Source organism: Penicillium expansum (assembly GCF_000769745.1).
Source record: "Penicillium expansum strain MD-8 chromosome Unknown contig284, whole genome shotgun sequence".
In the NCBI taxonomy this organism is placed as follows: Eukaryota; Fungi; Ascomycota; class Eurotiomycetes; order Eurotiales; family Aspergillaceae; genus Penicillium; species Penicillium expansum.
Window position 1 is genome coordinate 186,017 of NW_015971188.1, and position 16,045 is coordinate 202,061.

General features: G+C 51.7%; 6 protein-coding genes across 6 annotated transcripts; 3 read left to right on the plus strand and 3 right to left on the minus strand.

The window, feature by feature from the left end:
* Positions 1 to 432: 432 nt before the first annotated feature.
* Positions 433 to 1,632, plus strand: PEX2_085540 (mannosyltransferase complex subunit MNN9; the record flags this gene model as incomplete). The annotated part of the gene is made up of 2 exons (XM_016745824.1): positions 433 to 1,548; positions 1,612 to 1,632. 2 exons carry the CDS (start codon positions 433 to 435, stop codon positions 1,630 to 1,632), a joined length of 1,137 nt encoding a protein of 378 aa, XP_016602271.1.
* A 563-nt stretch (positions 1,633 to 2,195) lies between these two features.
* On the minus strand, positions 2,196 to 3,572 carry PEX2_085550 (Zn(2+) transporter YKE4; the record flags this gene model as incomplete). Its single annotated transcript, XM_016745825.1, has 4 exons — positions 2,196 to 2,211; positions 2,270 to 3,185; positions 3,236 to 3,386; positions 3,438 to 3,572. 4 exons carry the CDS (start codon positions 3,570 to 3,572, stop codon positions 2,196 to 2,198), a joined length of 1,218 nt encoding a protein of 405 aa, XP_016602272.1.
* Positions 3,573 to 3,788: 216 nt separating this feature from the next.
* On the plus strand, positions 3,789 to 4,543 carry PEX2_085560 (nucleolar protein 16; the record flags this gene model as incomplete). The annotated part of the gene is made up of 2 exons (XM_016745826.1): positions 3,789 to 3,916; positions 3,967 to 4,543. The coding sequence occupies 2 exons, from the start codon at positions 3,789 to 3,791 to the stop codon at positions 4,541 to 4,543; spliced, it is 705 nt and encodes a 234-aa protein (XP_016602273.1).
* A 154-nt stretch (positions 4,544 to 4,697) lies between these two features.
* On the minus strand, positions 4,698 to 6,370 carry PEX2_085570 (PEX28-32 family peroxisomal membrane protein; the record flags this gene model as incomplete). The annotated part of the gene is made up of 3 exons (XM_016745827.1): positions 4,698 to 5,973; positions 6,025 to 6,159; positions 6,234 to 6,370. 3 exons carry the CDS (start codon positions 6,368 to 6,370, stop codon positions 4,698 to 4,700), a joined length of 1,548 nt encoding a protein of 515 aa, XP_016602274.1.
* Positions 6,371 to 6,983: 613 nt separating this feature from the next.
* PEX2_085580 (uncharacterized protein) lies at positions 6,984 to 13,243 on the plus strand (the record flags this gene model as incomplete). Its single annotated transcript, XM_016745828.1, has 6 exons — positions 6,984 to 7,071; positions 7,122 to 7,308; positions 7,360 to 11,269; positions 11,957 to 12,023; positions 12,074 to 12,664; positions 12,732 to 13,243. 6 exons carry the CDS (start codon positions 6,984 to 6,986, stop codon positions 13,241 to 13,243), a joined length of 5,355 nt encoding a protein of 1,784 aa, XP_016602275.1.
* Positions 13,244 to 13,452: 209 nt separating this feature from the next.
* Positions 13,453 to 15,548, minus strand: PEX2_085590 (uncharacterized protein; the record flags this gene model as incomplete). The annotated part of the gene is made up of 3 exons (XM_016745829.1): positions 13,453 to 14,661; positions 14,713 to 15,429; positions 15,492 to 15,548. The coding sequence occupies 3 exons, from the start codon at positions 15,546 to 15,548 to the stop codon at positions 13,453 to 13,455; spliced, it is 1,983 nt and encodes a 660-aa protein (XP_016602276.1).
* Between the last annotated feature and the right edge of the window lie 497 nt (positions 15,549 to 16,045).

The following is a 16,045-nucleotide window of genomic DNA, read 5'->3' on the forward strand; positions in this document are numbered from 1 at the left end:
GTACGGAGTAGTGACAGGCCGCATTCGGCGATGAGACCCTTCGGGACCCTCTTTGAAGTATCCCGCGATAACACGGACATGTTCCAAAGTCCGATCCAATGCCGATTCGTAATTGGGCCACGCAGCTAGAGTTGTGATCTCGGCCCCCGTTGAAGGTTCCTTGATAGTGAGGTGACATGGGTTGTCTTGGTTTGTCTCTTTCCGGACAGGGCAAAGAATAAAAGTGATCCATCATCCATGACAGACCTCTTTGACCTTCTCAACATCTTTCACGTCGAAATTAGTTTCCCATAGTCGTCTAGGGGGAGGAATTGAGGCAAGGTTGAATCTGGTTCATTGGTGCCTGAGGCATTCCCGCAGTCTAAACGTCAACGGTCTCACTGGATAGCAACACATCTCAATCTCCAATTTAACGTTTAACGTTGACCGGCCATGGCCGTTGCACGCTCCATGCGCCGCACGAGCCCAGTTAGCCTCGTGCTAGCAGCGCTGCTAGCATTTGGCTTCATATGTTTCATGCTCTCGCCCTCGACTCCCTCCGCATCCTCCGCATCCGTTAGCTCCCAACAGCGCCAGGAAAACGCCGCCGAACACCCCCTCTCCCCACCCACAAAACCATTCCTCAAATCACAGGCAGTGCGAAGCGATGGCCACAAGGCAGCTCCACCGGTTGTCCACTATGACCTCAACAGCCTAACCAACACCGCGGACTCAGTCGCCAACGGCGAGCGGGTCCTCATCCTCACCCCGCTAGCCCGGTTCTACCAAGGATACTGGGATAACATTGAGAAGCTGAGCTATCCTCACGAGCTGATTTCCTTGGGATTCATCGCACCGAAGACAAGCGATGGAAACGCTGCAGTTGCGGCTCTGGAAAAAGCCATTGCCAAGACGCAATCGGGGCCAATCGACAACCGCTTCGCGAGTATCAGTATCCTTCGCCAAGACTTTGACCCGCCATTGAAATCCCAGGATGAGAAGGCTCGCCATGCAATGGCGGCACAGAAAGAGCGCCGCGAGTCGATGAGTCGTGCGAGAAACAGTCTGGTCTTCACAACGCTTGGCCCCGCGACTTCGTGGGTCCTCTGGCTGGACAGTGACGTCGTCGAGACACCGGCTGCTCTCATTCAGGATCTAACGGCCTTCAATCAGCCGGTCATCGTACCGAACTGCTTCCAGCGCTACTACGATTCCTCGAAGAAGAAGTGGGATGTCAGGCCTTATGACTACAATTCTTGGGTTGATAGCCAGACCGCACAGAACCTCGCCGCGAACATGGGGCCTGATGAGATCCTCTTGGAAGGCTACGCTGAGATGCCTACGTATCGCACTCTGATGGCGCTCTTGCCCGATATGAAAAAGCTTGATCCAAAGAAGATGCTCGCTCTAGATGGCGTTGGTGGTACGGCCTTGTTGGTCAAGGCTGATGTGCATCGTGACGGTGCCATGTTCCCCGCTTTCCCGTTCTTCCATTTGTTGGAGACGGAGGGCTTCGCGAAGATGGCTCGAAGACTGGGATATGAGGTCATTGGACTCCCAGATTACTTCGTACGTCTCAATTCCCCTCATAGTTTGCAGAAAAGGGGATAATCTTGCTGACATGTTTTTCAGGTCTACCATTATAACGAGTAAATGGCTTCCAGCCTCGTCTAACGTCTATTTCGCTTGCATACATTGCGCTGTGCGCGTCTCAAGCTCTTTCTCGCCTCTTTTCGCCATTCGAGAGATCTATTAACAAACATTCACCTCGGCATATGTCCTTTCGTTGAGGCTTTTTATTATTTCATAGCTACTTGGGATGGTTGCTTCCCCAAGTCCAAGATTGACTTTGCATTCTTCTGTGTATTACCAAGGAATATGACTGGGTATTCATTCATGTTGGAGGGGAGTTAGCTCTAGGGGCGTTGCTAGCTTGATGATTCTTGTGCATTTATTTTGGCTCTAACATGGCTATTGCCATCTCGAATGAACGGTTACTTATTCATGCAAGATCAATCTAAATGATCATGTATAAAAATCACTATAGTATCTAGTTGAACGAGGCCTTGGTCTATCTAGTAGTCGGGCGTCACTTTTGTATCCTTTTCAATAAACTAAAGGCATGGATTTTGTCGTTGCACTAAGGCTCAAAAGCGCTCGGCACAGTGTGATATTGCCGGTGTATACCAGCATATGCCGATGCCCAAATGACTGAATCAATCCCAAGATATACTAGGGGTGTGTTAGCGATAATTGTACCACGAGAGGGGGCAGGGGAACAGATACTTACGCAAGCATAATGCCGGCCCCAAGGGCAACAGCCAAGAATTGTGTGATAGTCTTACGCACTTCAACACCCTTGTCCTTACCAGTCTCCAGCAACTCAGGAATCACAGCCACGGTGCCAACATACAAGAATGTGCCAGCCGTGAACGGAAGAAGCATATCACCCCAGGTGAGGCTAGTTCCCATGAGACCAGCAGGCTCGCTATCATCCAACATAGTGCCGTTGCCACCAAACTCCTGAACAGCAATTCCAATAAGGGTACCCAAGAACGCACCAATAGCGGTAACAAATTGCGCGCCCATGGCCTTGCGCTTTGAGAAGCCGGACTGAATAAGCAGAGCAAAGTCACCAACTTCATGGGGGATTTCATGGAAGAAGACAGCCACAGTAGTCGTCGCGCCAATGGTAGGCGAGGCATAGAAGGAAGATGAAAGAGCGAGGCCATCGGTGATGTTATGGGTGAAGTCAGCGATGAGGTTAAGGTAACCGCCAAGCTTAACGCTGGGGTTAATCTCCTTCTCGGGAACAACCTCAGAAGACTCCTTCGCAGCAGACTTGCGCTTCTTCAGCTCGCCGCTGGACTTCTTGGTCTCGGCACTGGATGTAACTGCATCGACTGTTTCAGTGTGCGCGTGGCTGTGCGAGTGGTCATGGCCGCCCTCGCCGCCAGTCGCGATGCGTAGAGCCTTGTCCATTGCGACAAAGGTGAAGAATCCAACCATGATTCCCAGGCCGAGAAGAAGGTTCTTGTTTGGTTCAACCATTACGAAGCTCACGTGGTCGGGGGAGGCTTCGCCGACGAAGATCTCAGGGAGTAGATGGAAGAGGGTGTCACCAAGTAGGCCGCCGACGGCAAATGCGACCATCACTGACAGCGAGGAGGGGTCAATGTTAGGCGGGCATAGTGCCAGGAGGAAGTCTAGATTAATTAGAAGAGATCTATCGCGCGTATTGACGGGGAAGACTTACTGGGTGGACCGGAGATATACAAAGTTGCCAGAAGCGCGTTCACAGCTGGGGTGCTCGGGAAGAGGACAGCGAAGATCTTCGATGTCAAGCTAGTAGTCTCTGGGCGCGTTGCACGCTTATGCTCATTGAGAGATTCCACAAGTGGACAGCTCTGTGGCAGATTAGTTCACATGTAAGACACAAAGTACGTTATACAGCATACCTGCAATTGCTCCTCGATCTGGCTCACGGAGAGCTCTCCAGGGCCAACATTAGCCGCTGCCAAGGCTGAGAACAGAAGACATCCTGCAACAAGGGCAATGCCTGTCCTACGTGAAGGGAAAAAGCGAGAAGCCATTGCAGAGGAATTGGCCAAGATTCTGTTTGAGTGACAGGCGATATCACCCACCTGAGCACGGAAGTACAGCTAACCGCTATCGTTGTTTATCGCGGGACCCTGAGCAAACATGCCAAGACTTGCAAACTCAGAAAAAAAGTTTCGATAACGCTTTTTATTATCGCCGAACAGCCAAGAAGAACCAATTCGACCTCTACACTCACTTCACAATTCACAATGGGTAAAGTTTTGCAAAAGAAGAAGGCCCGCTCCGGGCGCTCCATGGCCCGTGCCAAGGACAATCGCCTCAAGAGCGGCCACAAGAAGATCAATGTGCTGGGCAATCAGATCATCGCCGACAACTGGTATGCAAATATTGCTCACCTCGAAATATACGAAATACTAACCGCTGTAGGGATCGTGATCTGACCTTGACACAAAACTACCAGCGCCTTGGTTTGATGCACAAGCTGAACGCACCATCCGGTGGCCGCGAACGCCTCCCTGGAAACAAGGACCAATACCCCGACAACAAGAACTCGCTGCACATCCGCGGCAGCGCCAAAGCAGCTGCAGCCAAGCTTGACCTCGGCGAGACACGAGTTGAGCGCGATCCCGAGACTGGCAGGATTCTGCGCGTCATTCACGACGACGAAGACAACATCGAAGTGGCGGGCCTCCAGCGCTCGCGCAAAAACCCTCTCAACGACCCTCTGAACGACATTTTGGCTGGCAATGGCGAGAGCAACCCTCTCGCAGACTCAGTGATTGTGCAGCAGCTTGAGCGCCAGGCGGATCAGGAGGGCAAGACTGTCCGTGCTAAGAAGCCGCGGTACCAGAGCTCGCGTGAGGGCGAGTGGGCTCAGCGCTTGATTGAGAAGCACGGGGACAATTTCACTGCTATGACTCGTGACCGCAAGCTGAATCCTATGCAGCAGAGCGAGGGTGATTTGCGGAGGAGAATTAACAAGTGGAAGAAGAGTCAGTCGTAATGCCTTGTTCATTTGTTCTGAGCATCTGGTTAGGGCGAGTCTGGCGTTTTATCTTTTCCTGTTTATTAAAAGTGTCTACGTGGATGAATGTGTCCCGAAGTAAATATTATTGGACGGCAACTGAGCCGCTTGGATTCGTTATCTCGTGTTTCCTTTAGCTGTTACTACTGAGTGTCGAGTAGGTGACAACCCCCGCCGGCGGAAGGCTTATTCGGTGCACCACTCGTACCCATCGTCGGCGTCTCCATTCTCCCACTCCATAGGACGCAATCCCTTCCTCCCAATCCCGTGGGTTCGCTTTCTCCTTCTCCTTCTCCTTGGTCTTGGTTTCCTTAGAAGATAGTAAGTCAGGCAGGTCTCCGTAGGCTAACGTCAAATCGTCATCTGATTCCTGCCGAGTTGGAGGCAAGTCCCAAACCCAGCCACCAACTTCTCCGACGATGGCGTTGCCTGCGGCATTTACACCTGGAACCTCGAACCCAACACTGGTGATCATGCGCTCCACCACCCATTCACGGCAGTCTAGATCGAGTTCCCACTTCTTGCTCTTCCAAGCCCACCCACGTGGGGCACGGACATCCTCAAAGAATCGGCATCCACGAGGTCGGTCCCCGGCGATCCGAGATGGCGATAACGGGTCGTATGGGGCGTGGCTGAAAAGGAAGCTCTCCCACCCAGACTCTGACGTTCCTGCGGCCCGGTGCTGCAGCTCAAAAATTTCCACCTCCCGCTCTTCGGGATATGTGTCTAAGGAGATATCTGCAAGCTTTTCCATGGCTGACATGGCTGCAGACGGGTCTGCAGGGACCGACGAGGCGAACCCATCTTTCTCATCCGAATCTGTATCGATGGAATCTCCAGTCATATCTTGCATCAGAGCGGAGATGAATTGCCCCACCGCTGGGTGGATGGCGAGAATCAACGCATTGCCGCCAACAAGCAGAACAATTTTGAGGGGCAGCAGATGCGCACTGATAAACAATACTACTGTGGCAATTGTGCATCCGAGAAATAGAGTTGAAGAAAGCTTCTCATTAGAGAAATTCGTCAGTGGTGCAACAGCAGAGATAGCTGCATCGTGGGCGTCTGAGAAATCAGCCATGCAATTCTGTAGATCTCGCATGTTCCGAAGAAAATCCTTGGAAGTCTCTGGGGCTGGCTTAATAGTTGTGGCTGGTGCCAGGGCTGGTCCATCATAGGAGTAGTAAGGAGTAGTGCTGGACGTCGAGGTGCTTGGGGGTGGTGGGTGGCGAGTCGCAAATGCCGGCACCATTATAAAGAGCAAGAGAACCACCAGGGGCAAAACCAGAAGTAGATGAGGTTCTAAGCAGATGAAAGAGTAGACAAAAAGGAAAGAGATGGTATGGGTTGGTGTGTCCCAAGTGAATAGTTGCTCAACACGACTCTGGAACAGAAAGACCACACCGATTCTACAGTGGTTTTAGTTTTGGCTGATATCACAGGGGATGATTCAGTCCTACCTTGCATTAAAGCGACGGAAATTATTCGCCATTACAGGCAAACTGAAAGCCGGTTTCTTAGGAGAGGCAAGGGCCTTGTCTCCCAATGAATCGGTTTCATCCTCATCGTCCGTTGGAATGACTTGTTGGAGGAGCCTGCAGTTGTCAGCTGATAAAATTCCCCACAGATATATTGCATCTATCCAGGAAGAAAGTCATTTCAAGCATACTTTGTAAATAGGCGATCTTGCAGTGAGTTCTTGGATTGGGAGGAAGATCTCGAATGCGAACTATCTGGCGAACCATGTCTATTCCGTTTTGTTGGAACCTTGTGTTGGTCGCTCAGGGCCTCTGTAAATCCATCCATGGTTATACATAGGAATCTTAAAGAGAGTAGAAATAAGAAGCAAGTCGGGAATGTTCTAACTGTCAGAGCCCAAAGCACATGCTTTGCCGATCAACGGGGAAAGAGGCTGACATAATCCCTCTTGCATCAGGGGCCCTCGAGGCTTGATAGTTCACACTAAAAAAGAAAACAACTTGGCCTTCATTCGTCTTGTTGACTGGTGTTTTTTTTACTCTCTCTCTCTTTAATATACATATATTCTCTCTGTGATTATTCACATTCAACTTCAATCTTATCTAAAAATCCCCTTTGTTGATAGGGTGACTTATAAAATCCACCTGTGCCCCCCCCAATTACCCTTCTTTTTCCCTCTAGTTACCGCCTTAGTGGACTTGCCCCAGCAACCCTGCTTCCCCCAAAATTATTTGTCAAAGAGAACCTACCCTGGCCCTCATTGCTCTTTCACAGCTCGCAATGGAACGGTAGCTGTTTTCAAGAGTCGCGCGACGGTGCTCAAGTATCTCCTGGTTTGAGACCTCGCACTTCTCCTGAATGCAATTGCGATCGCATATCTGGCACGGTCCAGTCCTCTCCTTTTCCGACTTTCCTCTGAAAACGCGCGAGAGCTTAAACAATGCCGACAAAGCCCCAAACACCGGGGAGGGGTCAAACGCGGACCGAAGCAGCATACAATCTCCCAAACGATGATTCGGGCTCGGGAGGTAAGAGTTGAGATGCCGGGAAGGTGCAGCTAGATACTAACAAGAAACAGCAGAAGCTCCGGCCCGCAGGCGCCTGCAAAAGTCGGCCTCGACCAACTTCCCCTCGAACAACACCAATTTTGACACCTCAAATGGAGTCGCCGGACCGCGCGCAGGTGGGGTGAATAGGAGAAGACTTTCAATTCGTGACCAAAGGGTCCCTCAGGGCCCACGACCGCAAGACGCTTCGCGATGGAGGTATGCTTAGTTCTCCTCTCATGATTGACTTTGAACTAACTTGATATCTAGCAAACCTGCCCCGTACCCTCACTCTGGGAACTCGTCTGTTGATTCTACGATTGATTCAACTAAAAGCTTCAACCTTCGATCTACGAGTGTGGGCAACCTGTCAAAGGCCGATCCCAACCATGCAGACAATACGGATTTCCCAACGCCAGTCAACTTTGATGAGTTTCATAACAGCATCGTGGGTGAGCCCAGCTTGAACCACTTCCCCATGCCCGGTAGCGGCAGTTCAGGTGAGAACCGTGAAACGGGCACTATGACGAATCCCTGGGAAAACCACACGTATGCGGGTAATGTATCAGACCGTACACGGGGTCCTACCGCTCGACGAAAGAGTGAAGTGCAACGTCCAAATGGTTCGAACGCCGCTGCAGGGCTCACAGCATCTTCTGCCAATACCCGCGCTCGCCGCCAGAGTATAGCCCAGCCGTCTGCCGGAAGTGCTTCAAGGGCCCCGCGCAAATCTATCAGCTCTGGAGCATTTGCGCCTACCAATGCTTCGGCCAGGCGCGCCAGTCTAAGTGCTCGGAAAATCAGCACTGCTGACACCGCTTCGGCAAATAACTTGCTTCGCCCTCGGCTTCCAGAGTCTGGTGCTAAAGTTCCGTCTTCTGTTCGAAACCTCAAGGCAAAATCATTCCAGCCCAGCCCAAGGGAACCCCGTAGTCAGTTTCTGACTGCCACTGGAGTCATTGACCATACACGATCAAATTCCACCAACGCCGTGCGGACCCCGGTAAGAAACCCTTCTGGCGCCGTGGCGACTCCTTCCTCTGCCTCTAAGCGGGCTTCTGTTATGCCGCCACATGCCACTGGACTTGGTGCTCGAACAATCAGTCCCACTGACGCACGACGACTGAAGCGAATGTCGATTGCGCCTCCTGCCCCTCCGATGCCACATACACCTCCCACCCAGACAGAACCTATGCCCATCCGTCCTCTATCATCAACTCAATCTCCCTCTCAAATTCCGAGGAAAAGCGTCACACCTTCCTCGAACCGAACCACGCCTGACCCAAATCGCAAGTCGTACAGTTCGGGGTTGTCTGTCTCCTCAAGCACCAGCTATAACTCGGCGCGAACTTCTGGGAGCTCTCTTCAAAACCGGCTGTCCCAAAATCTATCTTCGTCCCGACTCCCTACGCCCAAGCCACGCACAGAGCAAGCAAACTCCAACGGGGAAGAAGTACCGCCGGTTCCAGCGATTCCCAAGGCCTACGAGTCGCCTAAAGGTGAACTGGATGCGCCTGTCTTCCCTGCGCCCAGAAAATCAAGTATTCCTGTGGATTTGAGCCCCCTAAACATTAAAGATTCAGATGCCGAAGCGCACCCTACCGCCCAAGTTGAGAAAATTGACCATGCCGAAACAAAAACTCCTGATGCGCGATCCCGAACTTCTACTGTTTTAGCAGGACGGAAGGGTTTGCAGCCCTTGAAACTGCCCCCGCTAAATTTGTTGCCTTTGGGCACACCCATGGCGGCCAAAATTGAGGCACTCAAGGACAGGGACAACGAGCGCAAAGCTCACACCCCCTCCAACCAGGTGATTTCAAAAACGCCCAGTACTCCGATGACAGCGTCCAAGGCGAATTTCTGGTACCGTGATGAAGATGACCAACTGCCCCTCACTCAAGCACGAAGCAGCACCTCTCACTTTGCCGTCAGCTCATCAACCGCCGCGCTGCGAGCTTCAAGCAGTACGAGCGCGTTCGACTCGTTTGAAACGCCAAGTGCAGCTCGCAACATTTCTCCCTATGCCTCATATACGCTGCCCAAGAGTGGTGCGGAGCTCAACCATCTCCGCCACCAGGTCAGCGCCGACTACTCGAACCAGACGCAAGCACAAAAGCTGAATGGTCCACGGCCTCAAACGCAAAGTGCCATTTTCACCCCCGCTCCAGAACGGCTCAGTCAAATATCGACGCCTTCGGATCCTGAGAGTGTCACTGTCGCTGCGTCCGGCACCTCTCTTCGGGAACGGCTTAAGGTGGCACGGCTTCGCAGCAACTCGAAGCCCCAAAAGGCAGAAGCCGATGCTGATCCTGCCAAGTACAATCATATGCCGCCGCCTAAACTTCCAGCCTCTGCAACATGGAACAACCTGTGTTCAGTCAACTCGACGAGCCCCAACCCCAAGCCATCTTATCTCAATCCTCGCCGACAATCTTCTATCTCAAGTATTACAAATCCGACGACTCGGAAACCAAGTGTCAGTAGCGAGAAAAGTCTTGCCCTGGAGCCAACCCCCTCCAATGAGTCGGCCGAAAGCGACCGCTCTAAACGCGTGCAGAGCACGTACATCTCTCCTGTTCACAAGATGATCAATCACGCTAGATCTAGTGTTGCGGCTGCTTCCCGGCCCATTGACAGCACTGTTGATCCAGACGTGGCGATTGCAGATGAAGAGATGATGCGACTTGGGTCTAAACGCAAAGACTTTCAAAAAGCGGCGCGTGTGCTAGACGACTTGCGCCGCAAGGCTGGTCCAAAAGATCGTGTCAGTCCCGCTCAGGCCTTGAAGATGGCAACGCTCAACATATTTGAACGCGGTGAGATCATCGATTATCGCGATGTTTTCTTCTGCGGTACCCATACTGCCAAGAAACATGTTGGAGATCTCCACTCCAGTGCGGCCAACTTTGGTTACGATGATGATCGTGGCGATTATAACATTATCATCGGGGACCATCTGGCTTACCGGTACGAAGTTGTCGATGTCCTGGGCAAGGGTAGTTTTGGCCAGGTCGTTCGATGCGTCGACCACAAGACTGGGGCTCTGGTTGCGATTAAAATCATTCGCAACAAGAAGCGATTCCACCAGCAAGCCCTGATTGAGGTCAATCTCCTACAAAAACTAAAGGAATGGGATCCTCATGGCAAGCATAGCGTGGTCAACTTCACCCAAAGCTTCTATTTCCGTGGTCATCTATGTATTTCAACAGAACTCCTTGGCATGAATCTTTATGAATTCATCAAGGCCCATGAGTTCCGGGGCTTCTCGTTGAAGCTGATCCGTGTTTTCACCAAGCAGATGCTAAGCAGTCTTGTGCTGTTGCATGCGAAGAAAGTCATTCACTGTGACTTGAAGCCCGAAAACATTCTTCTCGTTCACCCGTTGAACTCCGAAATCCGAGTCATTGACTTTGGCTCAAGTTGCTTTGAGAATGAAAAGGTCTATACTTATATCCAGAGTCGCTTCTACCGTTCGCCCGAGGTCATCCTCGGAATGTCGTACGGCATGCCGATAGACATGTGGAGTTTAGGTTGCATTTTGGCTGAGCTGTTCACCGGTTATCCTATTTTCCCAGGAGAGAATGAGCAAGAACAGCTTGCTTGCATCATGGAAGTCTTTGGTCCTCCGGAAAAACACCTTATTGAGAAGAGCTCACGCAAGAAGTTGTTCTTTGATTCTCTGGGCAAGCCGCGTTTGACTGTTTCATCCAAGGGACGCAGACGTCGTCCGAGTACCAAGGAGCTCCGACAGGCATTAAAGTGTGACGATGAAGCCTTCCTCGACTTCCTTACTCGCTGCCTTCGCTGGGATCCTTCTCGTCGGCTCTCGCCCCATGACGCATTGAAGCACGAGTTCCTCACTGGTGTCAAGGCCCCTCGGCCCAGGATGTATACATCAAACTCGCCCCCCAAGCGAGGTGTCACGTCCGCGGCTCGTCCTCTCCCTGATCCTCCAGGCACAACGCTGAAGAGCGGGTTCATGCGCACTCGCGATGTCTCGGCCAACTCCCCGGTCAAGGGTAGTGGCAAACGACACTCGACTGTAAATGGACCTCCGTCCAGCCCTGGCAAGCGAGGGTCCAGCAATTCTACTACTGCTGGGTCCGCGCTCCCTCGCGTTTCGGCGCGGAGTATCAGCGGGAAGCCAGACCTCGCTACTGCGGCGGCTGCGACAAGCCTGGTGAGTTAGGCCAGCGACCTGAACCAGGGCCAGAGAATGGGATGCTAACTAGCCGACAGAGGAAATGATTTTGCACGTTCCTTTTTTCTTGCTGAATGCCCTGTAATACTAATCCTTCTGTTTTCTTTTTTTGTTACTTTCTCATCCTTGCATCGGGTGGTTGTCATGTCAGCATTTTGTTTGAGATGCATTCATGTTATACCCCCTTGTTCCTGCATTTGCATTGCGCCCATGATGACCTGAGTATTGCTTATACCTTATGTTTTGGTCTTGCTTATGCATATCCCTTCGTTTTTCTTATACTTGATGATCCCCATTCAGGGCCATGTGTGGTCCCTGTGTTTGTACATTGTTACCTCTCATTGCATTTCTTAAGAGTTTACGATGTGTTGCTCATGGGTAGAGCGATTTAACGTTGTGTCAAGTGGCTTCTATGGCTGAATTAATGACTATGTGATTTTTTATTAGACAGGGACTTCTATTAATAGAGGAACTAAGTACATAGTAATATAAAGAAGACACGATATACAACATACGTACGGAGTACGTTGTACGAAGACTGGCATGTCCCCACTGGGCAATCGGGCTACTTGGCCTCATCTTATCTTATTTACTCCACTTCTCCGACAACAACTTCCATTGGTCTTCATGGGTAATTGATTCGCAATGAATGGCTTTGAATCTAAGGGCCTGGACGAAGATGCCTTCGGGGAAAAGTCTGGTTTGGCTGCCCTGAAGACCTTCGACGCCTTTCGTGAGTACCTCGAAGTTCAAGCATCTAGACAAGCTACTCACCTTCACCAGCCAAAACAAAAGCCGCCTACACAACCCCAACCCGCAGTGGCGGCCAATGGACCGTCCTAATTCTCCTCATATGCACGATCTTCAGCTGGTCCGAGTTAAAAACCTGGTGGCGCGGCACCGAAAACTACCACTTCAGCGTTGAAAAGGGCGTCTCACACGAGCTCCAGCTAAACCTCGACATGGTCGTGCACATGCCCTGCGAGCAGCTCCGCGTGAACATCCAAGACGCAGCCGGCGACCGCATCCTAGCCGGCGAGCTCCTCAAACGCGACGACACAAACTGGCTCCTCTGGATGCAAAAGCGCAACTACGAGACCAACGACGGCGCCCACGAATACCAAACCCTCTCCCACGAAGAATCCGACCGTCTCGCTCAGCAAGAGGCCGACGCCCATGTCGGCCACGTCCTCGGCGAGGTGCGCCATAACCCGCGCCGCAAGTTCCCCAAGGGCCCGCGTATGCGCCGCGGCATCGTCCCAGACGCCTGTCGCATCTACGGAAGTCTCGAGGGGAACAAGGTGCAGGGTGACTTCCACATCACCGCGCGTGGCCACGGGTACCGCGAGAACGCGCCGCATCTGGATCACTCGTGTATGTGTCTTTTTTTTTCCCCCAAGCTATTTCTATCCCGTGCAACATCGCTAACAGCTCTTCCCAGCCTTCAACTTCTCCCACATGATCACGGAGCTCTCCTTCGGGCCGCATTACCCGACCCTGCAGAACCCCCTCGATAAGACGATCGCTGAGAGCGAGGAGCACTACTACAAGTTCCAGTACTTCCTCTCTATTGTGCCGACGCTGTACAGTCGAGGAAAGGGCGCGCTGGACGCGTACACGCGCTCACCAGACGCTGCGGCTGCGCGTTACGGGCGTAATACGGTCTTCACAAACCAGTACGCGGCAACGAGCCAGTCTAGCGTGATTCCTGAGTCGCCGATGGTTGTGCCGGGCATCTTCTTCAAGTATAACATTGAGCCGATCCTGTTGCTGGTCAGCGAGGAGAGGGCGAGCTTTTTATCGCTGCTGATTCGGGTTATCAACACCATTTCGGGTGTGCTTGTTACTGGTGGCTGGCTTTATCAGATTAGCAGTTGGGCTGGTGACATCTGGGGCCGTCGGAAGAGTAGGTCATCTGAGGGATATTTGACAGGCAAGTCATCTATGGATTAAGCCGGACTAGGATTATTTAGGTTTTGTTTCAGTTCGAATGTTTTTTTGTCTTATTATATCGTGTTCCATCAGACATCCTACGTCAATTGCATCAGAAGTTCACTCTCTGCATCAAACGTTCATTGGCCAACTCCAGTAAAGTTGAGTTTGACCTGGTATATAGTAAATGATCGTACATCCCGCACACATGATGTAAAAAGTAAACTAAACTAAACCTCAAATATCTCACCCATGCCTACGCCAGCACCTTCTGCTCCGGCACGGCTGTCGACCAGATCCAGACGCCAGCCATTCCAGTCACGCAGCTTGCTCTTGATGTCACGCATCCATTCAACACGCTTACGGCCTTCCTCCTCAGCCTGCGCACGCGCAAATGCATCTTCATCGAACTCATCATCAAAGTTTTCTTCAGAAACAAGCTCGAGACTACCACGGGTACCAGGGGGGTGAGACGGGTTAGACGATGAAGCGCGGACCCGGTTGCCAGCAGCTCCTGTAAAGGCAGCAAAGCCGCTGGAAAGCACCGTTGAGAAGGACGAGTGCTGCTGCTGGGCCATGCTGCGGCGACGGGCATGCTCGGGTCTTCCACCGACGAGATCAACGTCATCAAATGCGTTGGCTGCATCGCCGGAGGCAGGGCTAGGTCCGTCATCCGGGTAGTATTCCATCTCCTGGCGCCTCTCTTGCCAGACGCCGCGGCGCAGATCGAAGACCTCGCCTTCCAGCTCGCGGATGCGGCGCTCAAGACGCTGGCGTTCCTCGTCCTCGAGCTCGTCCAGGGCGTCATCGTCGGCGCCTCCACTGGTCTGGCGAGTCCGAATCCGATCACTCTCTTCGCGTAGGCGAAGATTCTCGTTTTCAATGCTGGCGATCTTTTTTCGCATGACAGCGATTTCTTTATCGGATTTCTCGCTCTCGCGTAACCGTGTTTGGTGCCGGGCTTCAGTTTCTTTGTGGAGATTGCCTATTGCCTGAAGTTTCTTGTCTAGCGTCTCGATCTTCTTTTCCGATTCGCTCTTTTCGTTCTTGTATTCCTCAATCTCACGCTGGAGATTCTTGATCAGCGTTTCGGTGGAAGTCTTGTCGACGCCTTCCTTAACTGCTTTTTCGGAGGCCCGTGTCAATGCCTGCTTAGTGTCTGCCAGCTCACGCTGTGATTGATCTAGTGCTGATTGGGTCTTTGAAACCTTCTCCTCTAGCGCTGCCACCTGGGACTCGTGTGCATCGTTAGAGGACGTTTGGGAGGTGACTTGGGCGCGGAGGTTTGAGATCTCCAACTCCATGGACTCAATAGTAGCAGACTTGGACTCAAGCTGACGAACAAGGTCGGCTGGCGGTGACTCTGTAGTACTTGTGTTTCGATGTGACCGGGTCTGGAGCTGTGAGTTCTGTCGCTGGAGAGAAGCAATTTCCTCTTTCTATCCCACGGGTTAACAAAGATAGGTATCACAGGAAACAAGGTTTCATACCAAAGACTCAATGCTTGCAGCCTTCTCCTCTGCCTTCTTTAATTGCTCCCTCAACTCCACGCCATCAACACTCGCTTCCCGCAGATCCTCCACTTGCTCCTCAGTCTTGCGCCAGCGCATAGTTGCATCTGATAGATCCTTCTCCAAGCGTTTATTTTCTTTTTCAAGCTCCTCGATCTTAGTAGACTGTTTGCGGAACACTTCGTGAACCGACTCCCCATCCCCGGTTAGAGGTGGTAATGATTGTGCGGGGGACTTGAGCGTAGCAGAGGGGGAGGGGGAGACGCTGCCCTGTGAGACGGAGGTCTTGCGGAAGGAAGATGAGCGCATCTTTGACTGGATTGACAGGGAGGCTTGTCGGCCGTGGTTGGCGCGGGGTGTATCGAGCCGGGCTGGGAGCGGCTCAGTCTCTGGATCAGGAGATGTGGGCGCTGGGGGCATAGGTTCAGTAGGAGACTCGATATTCGTATCAGTCTCAAGTTGCGGGGCTGATTCTTCTAATTTCTCTGGTTGTTCGGGGGCTGCAGCCTCGGTCTGCGCGCCCGGCTCGTCTTGCATGCCTGGCTTCTCCTCCGCGGGGGCGTCTGCCTGCAGTGTTTCTGGGCTCGGGACATTTTGGCCAGGTTGTGTCTCTGTTGAAATATCTGCCTCCTTGGGTGTCTCCGCTCCAGTGGCGGGAGTCTTCTTGGCCTTCTTTTTTTTTTGGAGCTGGGCAACCTAAACAACAACAGTCAAGTTAACGACCAAAACAACGTCATTCATCACTCCCGGGTAATTACCCTTTTCTTGGCTGCTGCGAGCTTCTCGGCTTTGATGCGCTCCTCGTCGTCGGCCATAATGAATGGTTTGAATTGTATGGATATAATCAAATGGGGAGGATGATGAAGTGGAAGGGAGAGAATGGACAGCTTTCCCCAATGCACGGACCACGTGTCTGATCTATATGCCCGAATGAGATGTCAACGGTAAAAGTACGATGCACTAGGTAATCACTGATAACCACCCATGGACTGTACTACTGAATTTGGCTTGGTCTTACTAGTTTGGATCAGCAATATACATATTGACGCCACATGGCCGTGCCAGGAACTAAAGACCCTTGTCAATCAGCCTCATCCACCTATAAAATGATATCATTTAGTCGCCCTTTTTGCCGCATTGTTCTGATTTGATTTATATGCTTGGACTAGGACGAAAAAAATATTATTAAAAGAGTGCTTAAATAAGTAGCTAAAAGAGGGAGGTTTACTTGTATATGGAGTAAATTAAATCATACTAAGATATCTAAATTTAGTCTATCTCTTTGATGTTTTGTCAGATTAGTGTCAGTAAT